Raw genomic sequence first — 17,667 nt, 5'->3', positions numbered from 1 at the left:
CTGTGACCTTGGATACATTGCATAATATATACCCTCTTAGATAATAAATCAAACACTCCTCTGCAAGACTGCGGCTGTCACTGTTAATTAGACCTAAATTGTTCTCCCAGTCTGGTAAGAGATCATCCATGTTCTCAGCGAAGTCTAGTGCTTCTCTTATTTAATTTGTGCATTTTCTACTACAGCCTTATTTGTCTCTTCTGTCTTCTTAGCCAGTGTTCTCATTTGATTGACGAATGATGTCAATTTCAGTTCAAATTTGGGCTCACAATTACTACCCGATAACAGGGCAAGTTTGGGTGGGATATAAATAGACTGCAACATGTGTAAATTCAGAAAATCTATTGTTGAAGTTTGGACGTCACAACTTAATGAGCGTAATATACCAAAATGCCATTCTAGTGGATCTTGATTAAATTTGGCTGTGAGCACATATCGGAATCCATTATTCCATAAATACTCGGACACCTGTATGGCGCTCTCAATTGTTACTCTTAGGAATTCAAGAGTTCTTTCTGAAAGCAAAAGTATTTTTCTTCCCACTGAGGTTATCTCTCCATTTTATGAATCTTCATAAAGAGCCCTTGCTGGTGTAGAAGTATTTACTACATCTATTAGGATGTTTAATTCCCTTGTGAATGTTTCTGTCAGTTTGCTGTCTTCAAATACCTCCGATTTTATCTGTCTAAAGAACTTTATGCCATTTACAACAGAATTACTAAATAACTGAAAAGCAAGTCTCACGTTCATGCACTGAAATGAAGTGGGGTCTATATATGCAGACGTTAGCTTGTGGCAAACTTTCAAACCTGAAAATGTATGGCAGTTATCCATTTCAAAAACCTGTCGATAGAATTTAAAGTCCTCAACTTCATTATTGTAAAAGGCTTGCCTTTTGTCGTGGAAATTATTTCTGATGCACTTAATTATATGTACAGCATCCGAAAACGTCCAAAATCTCCTACTAGAATCAAAAGGATTAGAAATAGATCACATGACCTTCCCTTCTTTTTCATTTATTCCTAAACACTTCCACACCTGACTTCGGTCTGAGGTGAAACCTATAATTCTGGCGCCAATTTGCTCCAGTTGTAAGACCACCTGGATTAAAATTCCAACTAAATATCACCAGGTGCAGAATTTCGGCTTGCATACACACCAACTGGTTGAACCCAATTATTCAATGGGGGCACAAACATGAACACTATAACGCATGATTTGAGAGTTTATTTTCCCGTGTTCTTGGGCGAGTTCTCCTGAATTCACAAATCCATCGACTTTTAATGAGTTAGTATTAAACTGAATCTCTTCTCTTAGTTTTACTTCGTCAAATATGAGAATTCCCGGACAATTGTTTTCACTCTTCTCATCGCAGAAATAGTTCTCACTAGCACTCATGGCATGGGTGTTCACCCCGTAAGGGCACTTAAGACCTTTAACTAATTTTCTCAGGTGAGCCTCCAAAGGAAGGGGAAGCAAGTCATGCCTTAAACAGGGTCTATAGCCCTTAGGTGATTTAATTTTAAATAAGAGACTATCTAAAAGGAATTCATTATCATATCGCATCCCTTTCCAATTTCTTAGCTGACATTTTTTTTAGCATGGTGTCAGTAATCACCTTTTGATAAGAACGTCGCAGGCATGAAGTGGTTTATCGACAGTTATGCATACCCTTCAGATTCAGCCTCGTCCTCCCCCATCCATCGAGAGCAATCTGTATGGACACATGTTTCATGCTAGAATTGGCTTGTTTAGTCATCAAAAGTACAGCACAAACAATCCTAAGTGCAAGTGGATAGTATGCAGGAGAATTTGTACACTCGGAAATTGTGTAGCAGCCGACAATGGAACGTGTAAGATGGCGAGGCAATACAACAGTAGCATTAATGTCTTTGAACAATGCAACTGCTTGCAAATACAAGATAGAGAGAGCGAGAAATGAGAAACAGAAATCTACAGAGTCACATTTTTTATATTTAAGGAATTTCTCTGAAACCTTCAGAAGTTTTAAGATTCTGTAGGATAACTAGAATATAGAGAGAATACTTGTGCGAACTATGAACCATCTAAATCATCGGGAAGTTGGTAAAAATCCTTGAACAGACCCACATGTGGACAGAAAGAGACATGAATTTTATATAAAGAGATTTATGGTGATGATCGGCCAGGAAAGGGCTAGAATTGGGAAGGAAGTGACTGAGGCCTTAATCAAGGTACATGTGCCTGGTTTCAAAATGGGACACCATGGAAAACCATCTTCAGGGCTGCTGACAGTGGGGTTCAAACCCACCGTCTCCCAAATGCAGGTAGCAATAGCTCTTTGTATCAGACATATGTTGTGATAATGTTAAAATTGCACTATGCTTCCTGCGAATTATATCCTTTGAAGACAGATACCATGAATCAAACAAGGTAACCTCAAAATCCCTCAAAGGTACAATACATGTAAGCAAATGAACTTTAAATCTAAAACAATAGGCACATAGAGCAATTACTGTTCAATCAACAAGCAAACAATACCAATACATAGAAAATATGAGATCTATGAATAATGTGCAGCATACTGCTGCCAGCCATTGGGAAAATTATTTTTAAACAAGATACTCTCCTTTAGTTAACTGACAAATATCACTAAAACATTACACTTAAATCAAAGAATAACTGTATTTGAAAATCAACTGAGTGACTTCCAAGCTTGCCTAGCAGCAGCAACCACAAGTGCTGGCGCCACTACCGCCAACCCATGACAAGAAATACTGGGCCTGGCTGCCAACTTTGAAACCTACAAGGATGACGTGTCCACTGAAATTGCCGAACTAAGGACGAAGATATCGGCGATGGACCTTGGCAAGCGGAAACGTACAACAGCTGAAGCCGTAGTAACAGAAAGAGACCAATCATTGTGAAATTCCTTATGTTTCAGGATCGTAATCCGGTTTGGAGAGTTAAAAAAAAAAACTTCTCAAAGGATCTAAATTACTAATAACTGAATCGCTGTTGAGTATCCGGAAACAGATTCTAAACACAGCTTGGGATGTCCTAGGGTATAAGCGGGTATGGACAGTTGAAGGACGCATAGTAGTGTTACTAAATAATGGAAGAAAATAATATCTTAGTACTGTAGGTGACTTGAATAGAGTTCTAAACTCAGCAGGTGTAATAGTGAATTAAGGTTTAAGTTTGAAAATGTTCAGTAGTTTTCATGTGTGTATCTTTGTTGGTGTGCCTGAGTGTGTGTGTCTTGAGTCAGCGAATGTACCTGGAAAATTCTCGGTAAGTGTTTGTTCAGTTATGCATGATAATCATAATCATCATTTTACACTTCCAGTTCCTGGCTAAAGTTAGAGAGCCTCTTCCATTCTGTCTTATTGAGATACGTTCTGTTGTTAATGATGTCCTCCAGTGTCCTTCCCCGATCAGCAATATCCATCTTTACGATGTCCATACAGTGGGTTCTTGGTCTTCCCACCATCTGTTTCCCTGCCACATGTTTCTCCAAGTTAACATATGCTGTCCTTGTTGGCTCCAACCTCATTGCCCAAACCACCTGTCTGGACATGCTGACCCAATCTAACAATGATGTCTCAATCCCAGCTTCCTTCCTAACCACATCATTCCTTAACTTGTCCAGATTGGTTTTCTGAATTGTGAACCTAAGGAACTTCATCTCGGATGCCTGCAACTTGATAAGTCTTTCTTAGTGAGGGTGCAGGTTTTAATACCATAGGTTAAGATTGGCATGAAATACTGGTCGAACATCACCAGCTTTGATTTTGTTGGTACTTTGGGATCCCAGAGGAGAGTTCGTACTTGCTGGTAAAAGTGAGAGCTCTTCTGCACTCTATTTGACACCTCCTTTGTGTTGTGGCTAGTGTATCTCAGGATATTACACTGACGAGGTATGTAAAGCTTTCCACGCTTTCTAGTGGATGATTTCCTAACATGATGTTCGCTGGTCGTCACTCTCTGTTTATTGTCATCATTACTGTTTCGAGTTCGCTTATTTTGAGATTGAACTCCTGGAACTTAACCTTCCATTCATTGAGTCTTGACTGTACTTCTTCCTCAGTTTCTCCATGGATCATAACATCATCAGCGAAGGCCATTGCATTTAGTTCACCAGAGTTTTCCTGATGTTCTTCATTATGTCATCCTTGATGGTGATAAACAATAATGGGGATAGTGCACTGCCTTGCTGGACTCCACTTACGGTCTTGAACCAGGATGAATGTCCGTCACCCAATCGCACAGAGCCGGTAGAGTGTTCATACAGCATCTGAACTTTCCTCACCAGTCCCTCTGGCCCATTCCTATTTCTCAGGCATACCCTTATCTTCTCTTTTGCAATGCTGTCATATGCCTTCTCAATATCAAGGAAAACCATAAACAGATCTTTGCCTTTTTCCCAATATTTCTCCATTAACATACGGACACTGAGGATTACATCTGTTGTGGACCTGTTAGGCCTGAAGCCATACTGTTCCTCTTAACTGTGGCTCTAAGAGGACTCGCAATCTGCTCTCTAAGATTTTCTCAAGAATCTTAAGCCCGTGAGAAAGGAGTGTTATTCCCCGGTAGTTGGAGAATTTTTGGCGATTTCCTTTCTTAAACAGGGGGATAATGACAGCCTTGGTCCAATCAGTAGGTATCCTACCATCTTTCCAAACTGCATTGAGCACTCTGTGTAGCCACTGTAAACCCTGGACTCCTGCTGTTTTAATCATGTCCGTGCTGACTTTGATTCCTGGGGATTTCCCTTGTGGCATCTTCTTAAGGGCTACTTCTGTTTCTGCCCATGTAATGGGAGGTTCCTCTGTGCAGGTTTCAACAGCTGGTTCTTTTGTTCTCTGATCTGCTTCTGTCCTGTTCAATAGGTGATAAAAATGATTCCTCAGAACCTCTCTGATGTCCTCTTCTTTCCTGGACAGGTTTCCTTTAGGATCCTCAATTGCTTTGATGGTTTCAACTGAATTCCTTTTGTTTTTGATCACACTGAACAATAGTTTAGTATTGCCTCTACCGAGCTAGATAGCTGCAGTCACTTAAGTGCGGCCAGTATCCAGTATTCAGGAGATAGTAGGTTCGAATCCCACTGTCGGCAGCCCTGAAAATGGTTTTCCGTGGTTTCCCATTTTCACACCAGGAAAATGCTGGGGCTGTACCTTAATTAAGGCCTCGGCCGCTTCCTTCCCACTCCTAGCCCTTTCCTGTCCCATCGTCGCCGTAAGACCTATCTGTTACATAAAATCAGCTTCATGGTCCGTATCGCACTTCAATAGATTCACAATTAAGTATTTATTTATTTTCCACCTAGTCGATACAATGATTGCTTAAGGCAATTTTTAATAGTCAAAAGTGGTACATGTTTCGTATATTATCAACATCTTCAGCCACATAACACTGTTTAGATGAAAAATATATAAAATTGACAAAGTAATGCTTTAGAGGAAGTGACCTTAAAATTAACATAAGATTGACAAGATGAGTTATTTGTTTGTTTTCATCTTGTCAATCTTATGTTAATTTTAAGGTCACTTCCTCTAAAGCATTACTTTGTCAATTTTATATATTTTTCATCTAAACAGTGTTATGTGGCTGAAGATGTTGATAATATACGAAACATGTACCACTTTTGACCATTAAAAATTGCCTTAAGCAATCATTGTATCGACTAGGTGGAAAATAAATAAATACTTAATTGTAGACCTATCTGTGTCGGTGCGACGTGAAAACAACTAGCAAAAAAAAAGTATTGCCTCTGCTGTCTTCCTTCAGTTTTTGAGTAAATTTCTCCCAGCATTTTATCTTCTCCTCTTCTACTCCTCTTTTAACTCTCAATTTCTTGTCCCGATAAACTTGCTCGAGGTCTCTGATATTACCCCAGTCTCTTACTTGTTTTGGCTTGAATTTTTCTCTATCTCCTTTTTGTGATATGTTCCTTTTCTTTATTGAGGATCTTACTCTTTCATTCTACCAGCGTGACTCTTTTTTCCTTTCTCTCAGACTTGTCTTACTGCAAACCTGTATTGCTTCTTTTATCAAGGTGTTTTTAAATCTTGTCCACTCTATCTCACCACTCTCCACTTCTTCTGTAGGTAGTTGTCCTCTTATACCATCCTGATAGTCTGTCCTTTTTCCAATCTGTTGTATTTCCCACACCTTAATCTTAGGTAATTTCCTGGAAGTTATCTTTGGTACATTAATGTCTTTCAGATCTGCTACTAATAACTGGTGGTCACTATTGAGGTTCTCAATTGGAATCACCTTGACATCAGTCACAAGTATACTTCTTTCTTTAACTGTAATGTCATAGTCAATGACTGTCTTGCTCTTTCCATCCCAGCTGTAATGGGTAATCTTGTGACTGACTCTTTTGTTGAACCAACTGTTTTTTACTGCCAAACAGTTTCTTAATGCATGATAATGACTAAGAATAATGAGCCTGTACTTGTAGCAGATGACGAATTCCAGTATGCCATTGACCCGGGTGTGTTCCAAGACAATAACAACACTCTTTCACTATCACCCCTACCCCAACCTGAGCCCACAGGAATTCTATTAAAGTGTGCCTTGTCGCAGCTTCCTAGAACCCTGCAATGTTGCCACATTAACATTAACTGTCTAACACTTTTAAGTCATGTTGATGAAGTCCGTTCTATTATTACTGATATGAATATGCTTTTAAAGTGAAAGCTGGTTGACTGACAGTATCAGTTCCACACTTGTAAAAATAGATGGGTATACTTTATACAGGCATGACCGTGCAAGTAAACGAGGTGGTGGTGTGTCAAGTGTACTGTAGGGATGACATTAAGAGTAAAATAATTTGTAAATCATCTTCTGACGACACCCCACATACTGAATATATGTTTCTCCAGGAGACTGTCAACCACCAGAAAGTGTTAATAGCAGTAGTTTATAAGCTACCCAAGGTAAGAAATACACACATTTGAAGCGGATCTGCTGAAACTTATACCAGGTTACAAACACATCATAGACTATGGCGATTTTAACAAACCTCCTGACCCAGACAAGTCACTCAGACCGAATTCACGAACTGTTCATTCCACTGGACATGACCATCTTACCATTAGATGCAACTAATCACGTACACACATGTAACAGTGCAACCCACACTCTGACTACTTAGTGACAAATAATCCTCATAAGGCTGTAAAGCATGGACAAATCTCTGTCCTTGGTATCTCTTCACACTATCTTATTTATTTGTAGTACTCACTGCAGGTGCCGAAGTATAAAGTTAAGTATATAAACTACAGAGACATAAAAAATAAAGACTTAACTCAACTACAATATGACACATGTAATTTGCCTTGGGACGACATACGACAATTGCATGACCTGAACTTTAATGTACATCGATTTAACTCCTTATTGTTAAGATTCTATGACAAGCAAGTTCCCGTTTTGCAGGCAAGGGTTACTCGCTCTCCTGCTCCATGGTTAAACACTGAGATAAAAACAACAATGGTCCATCGTGATGCTTTGTTTTGCCGGTACAGAACAACAAATGAACAAACAGATTTTGAACAATTCTCTCTTTTAAGGAAGAAAACAAAACAACTAATTAGGAACAGGAAATTTAAATATATCAGAAATCAAACAAAAATTTCAATATACCATATTTATGCGAATAATCAACGCATATTTTTTAAAATTTGAGGCATGAAATTGGGGTGTGGGTTTTATTTGTGTTAATGTTGGCAACACGCTCCTGGCTTGCATAGTTTTCGATATTGGGTGTTCAATTATGCTTTGTGTAACCACAGATGGAAAAAAACTGCCCCCATATGTCATATTTAAACGGAAAGCAATTGAGACTTTTAATTTAAAACTGACTTTACATTTTTAAAAATAGTATTTTCACAGTAACTTAAATTCAAAATTTCTCCATGTCATGATAGAATGCGTCTTCCGGAACGTGCAGGGGTAGCTTTCCGCACTTTCACTCACTTCGTTATATTGACAGTTTGTTTCATAGCTCCCAAGTTCGAGTGAAAACTTAATTCTTTTGTATTCAGTGTTTTAAGGAACGTCACATTATCACATAACAGGCAATGTGCAAAGAAGCAGAATCCGCAAACACTGGCAATTCTCTTTGGAGATGCCGACAGTTGGCGAAAAAGCATGGCTCATAATTATAATCAATTTTGTATGCAACAAACAACATTGTCAATGCCAATGAAACTGTATTGGTTTTTTAAATGCCTAACTCAAACTGCAAACGGGTGTTTTAAAAGGAGATGGGGTCACTGTACTGTGTTGCAATTCAGACAAAAGCGAAAGACCTCCTCCCCTCGTCATAGAAAAGTTCAATAAGCCACAATGTTTTAAGGGCATCAGGTACTTTCTGTACAGATACAATGCATCTAAAAATGCATAAAGTACAGTAATCCAATGTATAAGTATTTGCACAGGGGAGCCAGCATAGACTTCTCATCTTTGAATTTTTTTTCTCTTTTTTTTTCTTTCATTGCGTGAAGTTGTGTTTGTCAGCGAGTTATCCACGTGCATTATTTGAATACTGCAAATGCACCTTGTTGGTTACATTTTGGAAATAGTTCTTCTCCATTGCATTTGAAAAGTTTAAATTGGGAATCAGTGTTAATTGCATGCAGTAACGGATCTTACAATATTTTTGACGCAGCAAGGGTTATAAATTATGAGATATAAATTTCATTGTGAATGGTCCGTAGTGAACGGTGATTACAATTAAAATTAAAAGTACAATAGTTCCACCTTTTCAATACAAATTCAAGCTTTACAGAAGAAACATTTATTAGGTACTAGTTTCGAGCCATTATCAGGGTCATCATCAGCCAAAAGCATGAGTTGCACAATGTATCAAATAGTCCATAGAAATTGTAAAGAAAGGCACAAAAAACATAGTGGATTTGACACTGTAAAGATGAAGAAGAAATAGTCACAATTGTGATAAAAGTTTCATATAATGCATAAAATGCATAAATTAATACACTTAGCTGTCGCTAAAGAAATAACTCAAGATGATCAATTTGGATGTCAGACAGTTCATTTTCCACAGTCAAAAAGGATCCCACCCAGAGAATTCAATGATTACTCAAACAGACCCTAATTAATGCCCCATACCTACTTACAGACCAAGAAGAAACAAAATTAGTAATTATAAATCCAGGTCTTCCTACTGCAAAAGCCCTTACGAAAATACACAATGTCAAATGTTCCAGAGTTGATCTGGGATGGATTTGACTACTGTAGGAGCGACGACATAGTTCGGCATCAACTACAGCAGTTTTCATGTGTCATTTAGTTTCAAGTTTGGATGTGTTGTTTGGACTTCATCAATGTTTTAAATTAAGACTGTAAATTGTGGCATAACAAAGTGTTTAATTTATTATTGGTTATATGTGTGCAAATGTGGCTGAAGATGATCCAATATATATGGGGTCGAAACTAGTCCCAAAATACAAACTTATGGTATTGAATTAGGTGTACCCTTCTCTACACTTTGATAGTGGTCAGTTGTCCATACGGACCATAATGAAACTCATAACTTATGATAACACCTGATCAACTAACTGAATATCTCACAAATCATTCACTACTAGATCCGTTGCAATCTGGCTTCAGGAAGGGCCACAGTACGATGACAGCACTTCTTCGGGTAACACGTCCGACTCGTTGGCTGAACGGTCAGCGTACTGGCCTTTGGTTGAGAGGGTCCCAGGTTCGATTCCCGGCCAGGTCGGGGATTTTAACCTTAATTGGTTAATTCCAATGGCACAGGGGCTGGGTGTATGTGTTGTCTTCATCGTCACTTCATCCTCATCATGATGTGCAGGTCGCCTACGGGGTCAAATAGAATGACCTGCACCTGGCGAGCCGAACCCGTTCTGGGATATGCCGGCACTAAAAGCCATACGACATCTCATTTTTTTCGGGTAACACGATATCAGGCTTCCTATGGATAAACGCCAGGTGATGGTACTCACGCTCCTTGATTTTAGCAGTGCATTTGATACAGTTAATATGCAACTCCTCCTTTCAAAATTGCGCTCCCTTGGTGCTGACAAGAGAGTGCTCAATTTCTTTACATCCTACCTCACAAACCATCATCAACAATGTGTTTCAGTAAACAATGTTATGTCCGAATGGGCTACCAGATTATCTGGCATCCCTCAAGGGTCTGTGCTTGGACCTTTATTATTCAGCCTGCAGTGATATTTCATCCCCACATGTACACTATAAATACCATCTATATGGTGATGACTCACAGGTACATTCTCATACTAGTACAGAGAGTATATGCAAAGCGATCCAACATATGAATACAGACCTACGATGACTCGCAACGTATGCCAGAAACAATGCCTTACTCAACAGTTCATGAAAGACCCAAAGTATAATAACATACATACATCAACATTATACACTGTCATGCCTTTCAGTGTTTAGTCTGCAAGCCTCTGTGAATTTACTGAATGTCACCACAATCCTCTATTTGCAACAAGTGCTGTGGCCTCATTTAGTTCTATACCTCTTACCTTTAAATCGTTAGAAACTGAGTCTAACCATCGTGGTCTCAGTCTCCCTCTACTTCTCCTACCCTCCATAACTGAGTCCATTATTCTCCTAGGTAACCTATCCTCCTCCATTCGCCTCACATGACCCCACCACCAAAGCCTGTTTATGCGTTCATCCATCGGGTTCATTCCTGACTTAGCCTTTATCTCCTCATTCCAAGTACCCTCCTGCCGTTGTTCCCACCTGTTTGTAGCAGCAATCATTCTCGCTACTTTCATGTCTGTTACTTCTAACTTATGAATAAGATATCCTGAATCCACCCAGCTTTCACTCCCGTGAAGGAAAATTGGTCTGAAAACAGACCGAAGTAAAGATACGTTGGTCCGGGAGCTGACTTCCTTCTTACAGAATACTGTTGATCGCAACTGCAAGCTCACTGCATTAGCTTTACTGCACCTTGATTTAATCTCACTTACTATATTACCATCCTGGGAAAACACACATCCTAAAAACTTAAAATTATCTACCTGTTGCAGTTTTGTATCACCAATCTGACATTCAAATCTCTAAGATTTCTTACCTACTGACATCAATTTAGTTTTCATATCATTCTCATTGCACCTATTTTCAAGTTGTAAGATATTAGACTGCAGGCTTTCGGCACAGTCTGCCATTAAGACCAAGTCGTCAGCATAGGCCAGACTGTTTACTACATTTCCACCTAACTGAACCCCTCCCTGCCACTTTATACGTTTCAGCAGATGATCCATGTTAACAACGAACAACAAAGGTGAAAGATTACAGCCTTGTCTAACGCCTGTAAGTACTCGTTCTACCATCAATTCTCACTGCAGCCCAATTGTCAACATAAATGCCTTTGATTGATTTTAATAATCTACCCTTAATCCCATAGTTCCCCAGTATGGTGAACATCTTTGCCCACTGTACCCTGTCATATGCTTTCTCTAGATCTACGAAACATAAACACAACTGTCTATTCCTCTCGAAGCATTTTTCAATTAACTGGTGCATACTGAAAATTTGATCCTGACAGCCTCTCTGTGGTCTGAAACCACACTGGTTTTCATCCAACTTCCTCTCAATGACTGATCGCACCCTCCTTTCCAAGATGCCAGTGAATACTTTGCCTGGTACACTAATCAATGAGATACATCGATAGCTGTTGCAATCCTTAGTGTTCCCTTACTTATAGATAGGTCCAATTACTGCTTTTGTCCAATCGAAAGGTACCTTACCAACACTTCATGCTAATCTTATTATTCTATGAAGTCATTTCATCCCTGCCTTTCCACTATACTTCACCATTTCAGGTCTAATTTCATCTATTCCTGCTGCTTTATGACAATGGAGTTTATTTACTATCCTTTCCACTTCCTCAAGAGTAATTTCACCAACATCATTTTCATCCTCTCCATGAGCTTGGCTGTTTGCAACACAACCAGGATGATTTCCTTTTACATTGAGAAGATATTCAAAATATTCCCTCCACCTCTCCAGTGATTCCCTGGTATCTATTATGAGTTCACCTGAATTACTCAAAACACTGTTCATTTCCTTTTTCCTTCCCTTTCGAAGATTCTTTATTACTGTCCAGAAAGGTTTCCCTGCTGCTTGACCTAGCCTTTCCAGGTTTTTAAAAAAATCTTCCCAAGACTTCTTTTTGGATTCAGCAACTATTTGTTTCGCTTTGTTCCTTTCATCTACGTACAAATCCCTGTCTGCCTAGGCCCCTGTTTGGAGCCATTTCTGATAAGCCTTCTTTTTATGTTTATTTACAAGCTGCTCTCACTTCAACATTCCACCAAGATGTTCGCTTTTCCCCATCTTTACACACAGTTGTTCCTACACACTCCCTTGCTGTTGCTACTACAGCATCCCTGTATGCCACCCATTCTCTTTCCATATACTGAACCTGCTTACTGCCCACTGTTCGGTACTTCCTACTAATTATATCCATGTACTTCTGCCCAAATTCCTTGTCCCAGAGATTTTCTATCCTTATTTGTTTACAGACAGATTTCACTTTCTCTATCCAAGGCCTAGAGATACTTAGTTAATGACAGATCAGATGGTGGTCTGTTTTATCGAAAAATCCCCGAAAAACCTGTACATTCCTAACAGATTTCCTAAATTCGAAGTCGGTTAAGATATAGTCTATTATGGGTCTGGTACCCCTACCCTCCCATGTGTAGCGGTGAATAGCCTTATGCTTGAAGAATGTATTCATAACTGCTAACTCCATACTAGCACGAAAGTCCAGTAAACGCTTCCCATTCCCATTAGCTTCCATATCTTCCCCACATTTACCAATCACCCTTTCATATCCTTTAGTTCTATTTCCAACTCTCGGATTGAAATCGCCCATTAGCACTATCCTATGCTTATCGTTGACCCTCACTATGATGTCACTCAATGCTTCATAAAACTTGTCAATTTCATCCTCATCTGCACCCTCACATGGTGAATACACTGAGACGATTCTCTTAATTCCTCCAACTGACAAATCTACCCACATCATTCGCTCGTTTACGTCCCTAACAGAAACTATGTTGCGTGCAATAGCATTCCTGATGAACAGCTCTACCCCAGACTCTGCCCTTCCCTTTTTAATACCCGTCAAGTACACTATCTCCGAGCTCTTCCTCTTTATCTCCCCTTACCCAAATATCACTTACTCCTAGCACATCCAGGTGCATCCTCTACTTCTCTAGTTCTACTTCCTTTCTTCCGTAAGCTCCATTAATATTGATAGCTCCCCATCGAATTACATTTCGTTCGCTAAGTTGTTTCCAAGGAGTCCCTCGCCTGTCAAATGGGAGTGGACGTCATTACTCCCGTAGGTCCAAGGCTTGCTTAAAATATTCTGAGCTTGGTAAATTCATGAAGCAGGACGCTACCCTACATACACACAGTCCAAGTGAGAATCTCTCCTCTAATGGGTTTGGGACCACCGGTGGATTGCATAGTCCTAACCGCCTGAGCATCTGAAGGCCACGACTCGAAATATGTCCGAGATGCCCACTCCCATTCCATAGCAACTGGTATCCCGACTCTCAGGACCACTTACTAGGCCACTCAGCCGTTGCCCATGGTTCACGAACTAGGACGTGACTAGAGTAACCCACACCATGAACCATAAGCATGAAGCATAATAATTGGACATAAAAAAATCAGTAAATGCTCTAAATAATAATCACATTCCTCCACCAATTACCATCGATGATACTGAAGAGCCATACATCAAGACAGCTAAAAACCTTAAGACTCTGACTTGGAATGAACATATAACTAATGTGTGCAGTAAGGTACATGCAAACTCTTTATCCTGTAAAGCGTCATAAAAATGTTTTCCTACTGGACCTTAAATTAAAACTCTGACAAACACTTCAATTTCCAATCTATGACTACTGTGACAGTATACTGATTGACCTAACCTGTGAACAAGCAGCAAATCTACAAGGTGTACAGAACTCTTGCATTCAATATGCCTTCCAGCTCCAACATGATGCTCATATAACAATATTACAAAAAGTCGGGATGGTTACATTTAAAGGACCGTAGATAAACCTATCAAATGACTCTCATCTATCAGTTGCTTTCTACAAACAGCCCCTCATATCTGTCGTCCAATTTTAGGCTTCTTTCTTCATTCCACGGAATTAACACTCGTTCTGGATCACTACTAAAAATAGCACTGCATCGAACAAATAACTACAGCCATTCATTCCTGGTCTCTGCTTCGAGGTTATGGAATACGATCCCGGAGGATATTAAAAAATCCTGCTCATCTAGGATGTTAAAATAGCCTACCGCAAATTCCTCCGGAGTACATACATTTGACTAAAATGAATGTAAGAGTGAATGACGTGTGAATGAAACCAAAAATTACATACTAGATTTAAGTATCTTAAGCTATCCATTTTACGTTTTGACTCTTCTCATTCAAGTATACTCAGACTGTAACATAGTAATATCCAGTTAAGTTCTTTTTGTCTCATATTAGAATAAGTTTTCCTTTAAGCTAGTTAGTAGATACATTCTTTAGGTATTAATTTGAAATATTTCTGTTATTATCCGCTCTCTATTTATCCCATAATTTCTTCATCAATAGTAATTTTAATTGTATTATTGTTATTCTTATCTAAAACTGTAACTGTACTGTAATATTTTACCATTATATTTTAAATTAATGCTGAAAAGTCAAAATTGCAGACTCTGTGTTGTTAAGTGTAAGAGAGGGCCAAGAGCCCTAACTTCGCCACTTAATAAAGACAAACAGATAGAACAGTTTTTCTACTATTTTTCCGCAAAGTTTCATTTTAACTCAACACATTTTTGTTACAGATCTCCGCATTTTTAGTTATGGGAGATATTCTGAGTCTTATGACTACATAAAAACACCAATTCAATCCACCATTACTAGAAAACTAACATATCTCTTACCTACATTCTTCAGTGCAAGTAGCTGAGTCTCTGAAACATTTCTGGTCATGTGAGGAAAATGTGTAACATCCAAATAACCAAGGGACAGACTGGCACCCCCATCTGCAGTCAACAGTTTGCTCTTCTTCCTCTCCAGCTTACCCTGGTAGAAGCGTACTGCAGGCAATCCAGCAATCTCTAAGGCCACATTGAATGCTTCACAGATAGCCTTCAAGGATTCTGAAATGAAGTAAATCATTTTTTTTTTCTTTAATACACAAATTTAACACAAATAGCAAAGTAGATAGGTACTAACTGTTTCATATGGTACTAAGAGAATTACCACCGGGCGAGTTGGCCGTGCGCGTAGAGGCGCGCGGCTGTGAGCTTGCATCCGGGAGATAGTAGGTTCGAATCCCACTATCGGCAGCCCTGAAGATGGTTTTCCGTGGTTTCCCATTTTCACACCAGGCAAATGCTGGGGCTATACCTTAATTAAGGCCACGGCCGCTTCCTTCCAACTCCTAGGCCTTTCCTATCCCATCGTCGCCATAAGACCTATCTGTGTCGGTGCGACGTAAAGCCGCTAGCAAAAAAACAGAATTACCCATTCTTCACACGGCAGATTTTTGTTAGTAAAACTTTGCTTTTGTTTTGTATATTAGAAAAATTAAGGTGGGAATAATTAATGTTATGACAGTGACAGGAAAGTCAGAAGAGTTGACTGACTTTATGGACAAAAAGAATGTTGCAGTGATGGAACTGCATAAGGTGACATCCACATCCATACCACCAAAGCAACATTCCCCAATCAAGGTAGAAGCAATAGCAAATCACCTCGCTTCCACCTCTAAAACAACAAGGAATAAACTGACCACGAAATGGGTTAAAACTGAGCTTAAACGGGCAAAACGAGAAACACAACCGAACGCAACCTATTCACAACCTTTCACATCACAAGAGGTCGATGAGGGATTAAAATCACTCCGAAATGGCAAAGCTGCAGGACTAGATGGAATCTACCCAGAACTACTAAAAAACTGTGGTCCAGCTACAAGAAGATGGCTTGCTGCATTCTTCAGCTCCATACTTCAGTCAGGAAGACTTCCCCCAATCTTCAAGAAGTCAAAAATTATTGCCCTTCTGAAACCGGGAAAGGATCCAACTCTCCCACAAAGCTATCGACCTACAGCTCTACTCTGCGTCACCTACAAGTTATTAGAAAGACTGATACTAAACCGAATAGCACCTGCCATCGAAGCATTCCTTCCAGTTGAACAAGCAGGATTTCGACCCAGCCGTGACTGCAGTGACCAAGTACTGTCCTTGACCACATATCTGGAGGTTGGTTTTGAGAAGAAATTGAAAAGCGTCTCTGTCTTCTTAGATCTTACAGCTGCATATGACACAGTCTGGAGGGTAGGTCTTATGCTTAAACTGATTAAAGCTGTTCCTTGCTTAAAAATTACTACACTAATTGACAGAATGTTAAGCAACCGACTATTTCAAGTTCACTCGGAACACAACAGAAGCAAATTCCACAAAGTCAACAATGGTCTGCCTCAAGGGTCGGTTCTATCTCCTACTCTCTTCAACTTATACATCCACGACCTGCCTGAAACAGTGTCCCGAAAGTTCATATATGCGGACGATATTTGCCTTACAATTCAACGACCCAACTTCGCAGAAGCTGAAATAGTTCTTAACCGAGACCTTGAACTGTTGGATGACTACTTTCAAAGATGGTACCTTCATCCCAATCCACAGAAAACAGTGACATCTACATTCCATCTGAACAACGCAGAAGCAAACCACCATCCAAGGGTATTCTTCAAGGGCCATGAACTACAATATTGTGCCAATCCCAGTTACTTAGGAGTAACATTGGACAGGTCTCTTACGTACAAAAATCATCTGCAGAAAACCGCCAACAAACTAAAAAGTCGTAATAACATTCTCCAATGATTGGCTGGAACTTCCTGGGGAGCAGATGGAAACACATTAAGGACAACATCTCTGGCCTTAGTCTATTCTGCAGCAGAATACTGCTCTGGTGTTTGGCTTAACAGTGCTCACACACAGCTAGTAGATTCACAACTTCGTCAAACCATGCGAATCATAACTGGTACACTTCGTGCTACACCGACCCAATGGTTACCGGTTCTCAGCAATATACTACCTCCACATATCAGGAGACAGAAGGCCCTTTTTCAGCTATGGACCAGAATGCTAAAGAATGAACGTCTACCTGTTCATGAGGATATCAGACAGAAATGCACACGCCTGAAGTCTCGCCAGCCTGCTTGGAAGACAGCCGTGAAGATAACATCTAGTGAATTCAACCCCACCTCTAAATGGTTAACAGAGTGGTCTTTATCCCCAGCTCGGGCAATAGTGGATATTAATAACCCATCCACAAAGCTGGCAGGCTTTGATCTGCCACGTTGCACCTGGAGTAGACTAAACCGCATGAGATGTGGAGTAGGTAGAACAGCATCTACTTTACACACCTGGGGCTGGTCAGTTTCTCCATACTGTGATTGTGGGGAGGTTCGACAAACAATGAAACATGTAGTGCAGGAATGTCCACTCCGTGCTTTCTCTGGCACCATGGAAGACCTCAACACAGCAACACCCGAAGCAGTGAAGTGGGTGGCGGGTTTGGACATTCACATTTAGTGACATGTACATCACTCGCAC

General features: G+C 39.9%; 1 protein-coding gene across 1 annotated transcript in view; it reads right to left on the bottom strand.

Annotated features, from left to right (window-relative positions):
• The window catches only part of sp3 (spermathreecae), a 338,003-nt gene that overhangs the window by 41,055 nt on the left and 279,281 nt on the right, over window positions 1-17,667 (bottom strand). The window contains exon 15 of the mRNA XM_068228860.1: window positions 14,989-15,207. Coding sequence (XP_068084961.1) covers window positions 14,989-15,207 — 219 coding nt within the window. The remainder of the gene's footprint in view (window positions 1-14,988; window positions 15,208-17,667) is intronic.

This window comes from Anabrus simplex, chromosome 8 (assembly GCF_040414725.1).
Source record: "Anabrus simplex isolate iqAnaSimp1 chromosome 8, ASM4041472v1, whole genome shotgun sequence".
Classification (NCBI taxonomy): Eukaryota; Metazoa; Arthropoda; class Insecta; order Orthoptera; family Tettigoniidae; genus Anabrus; species Anabrus simplex.
This window is presented reverse-complemented; position numbering and strand designations above follow the sequence as displayed.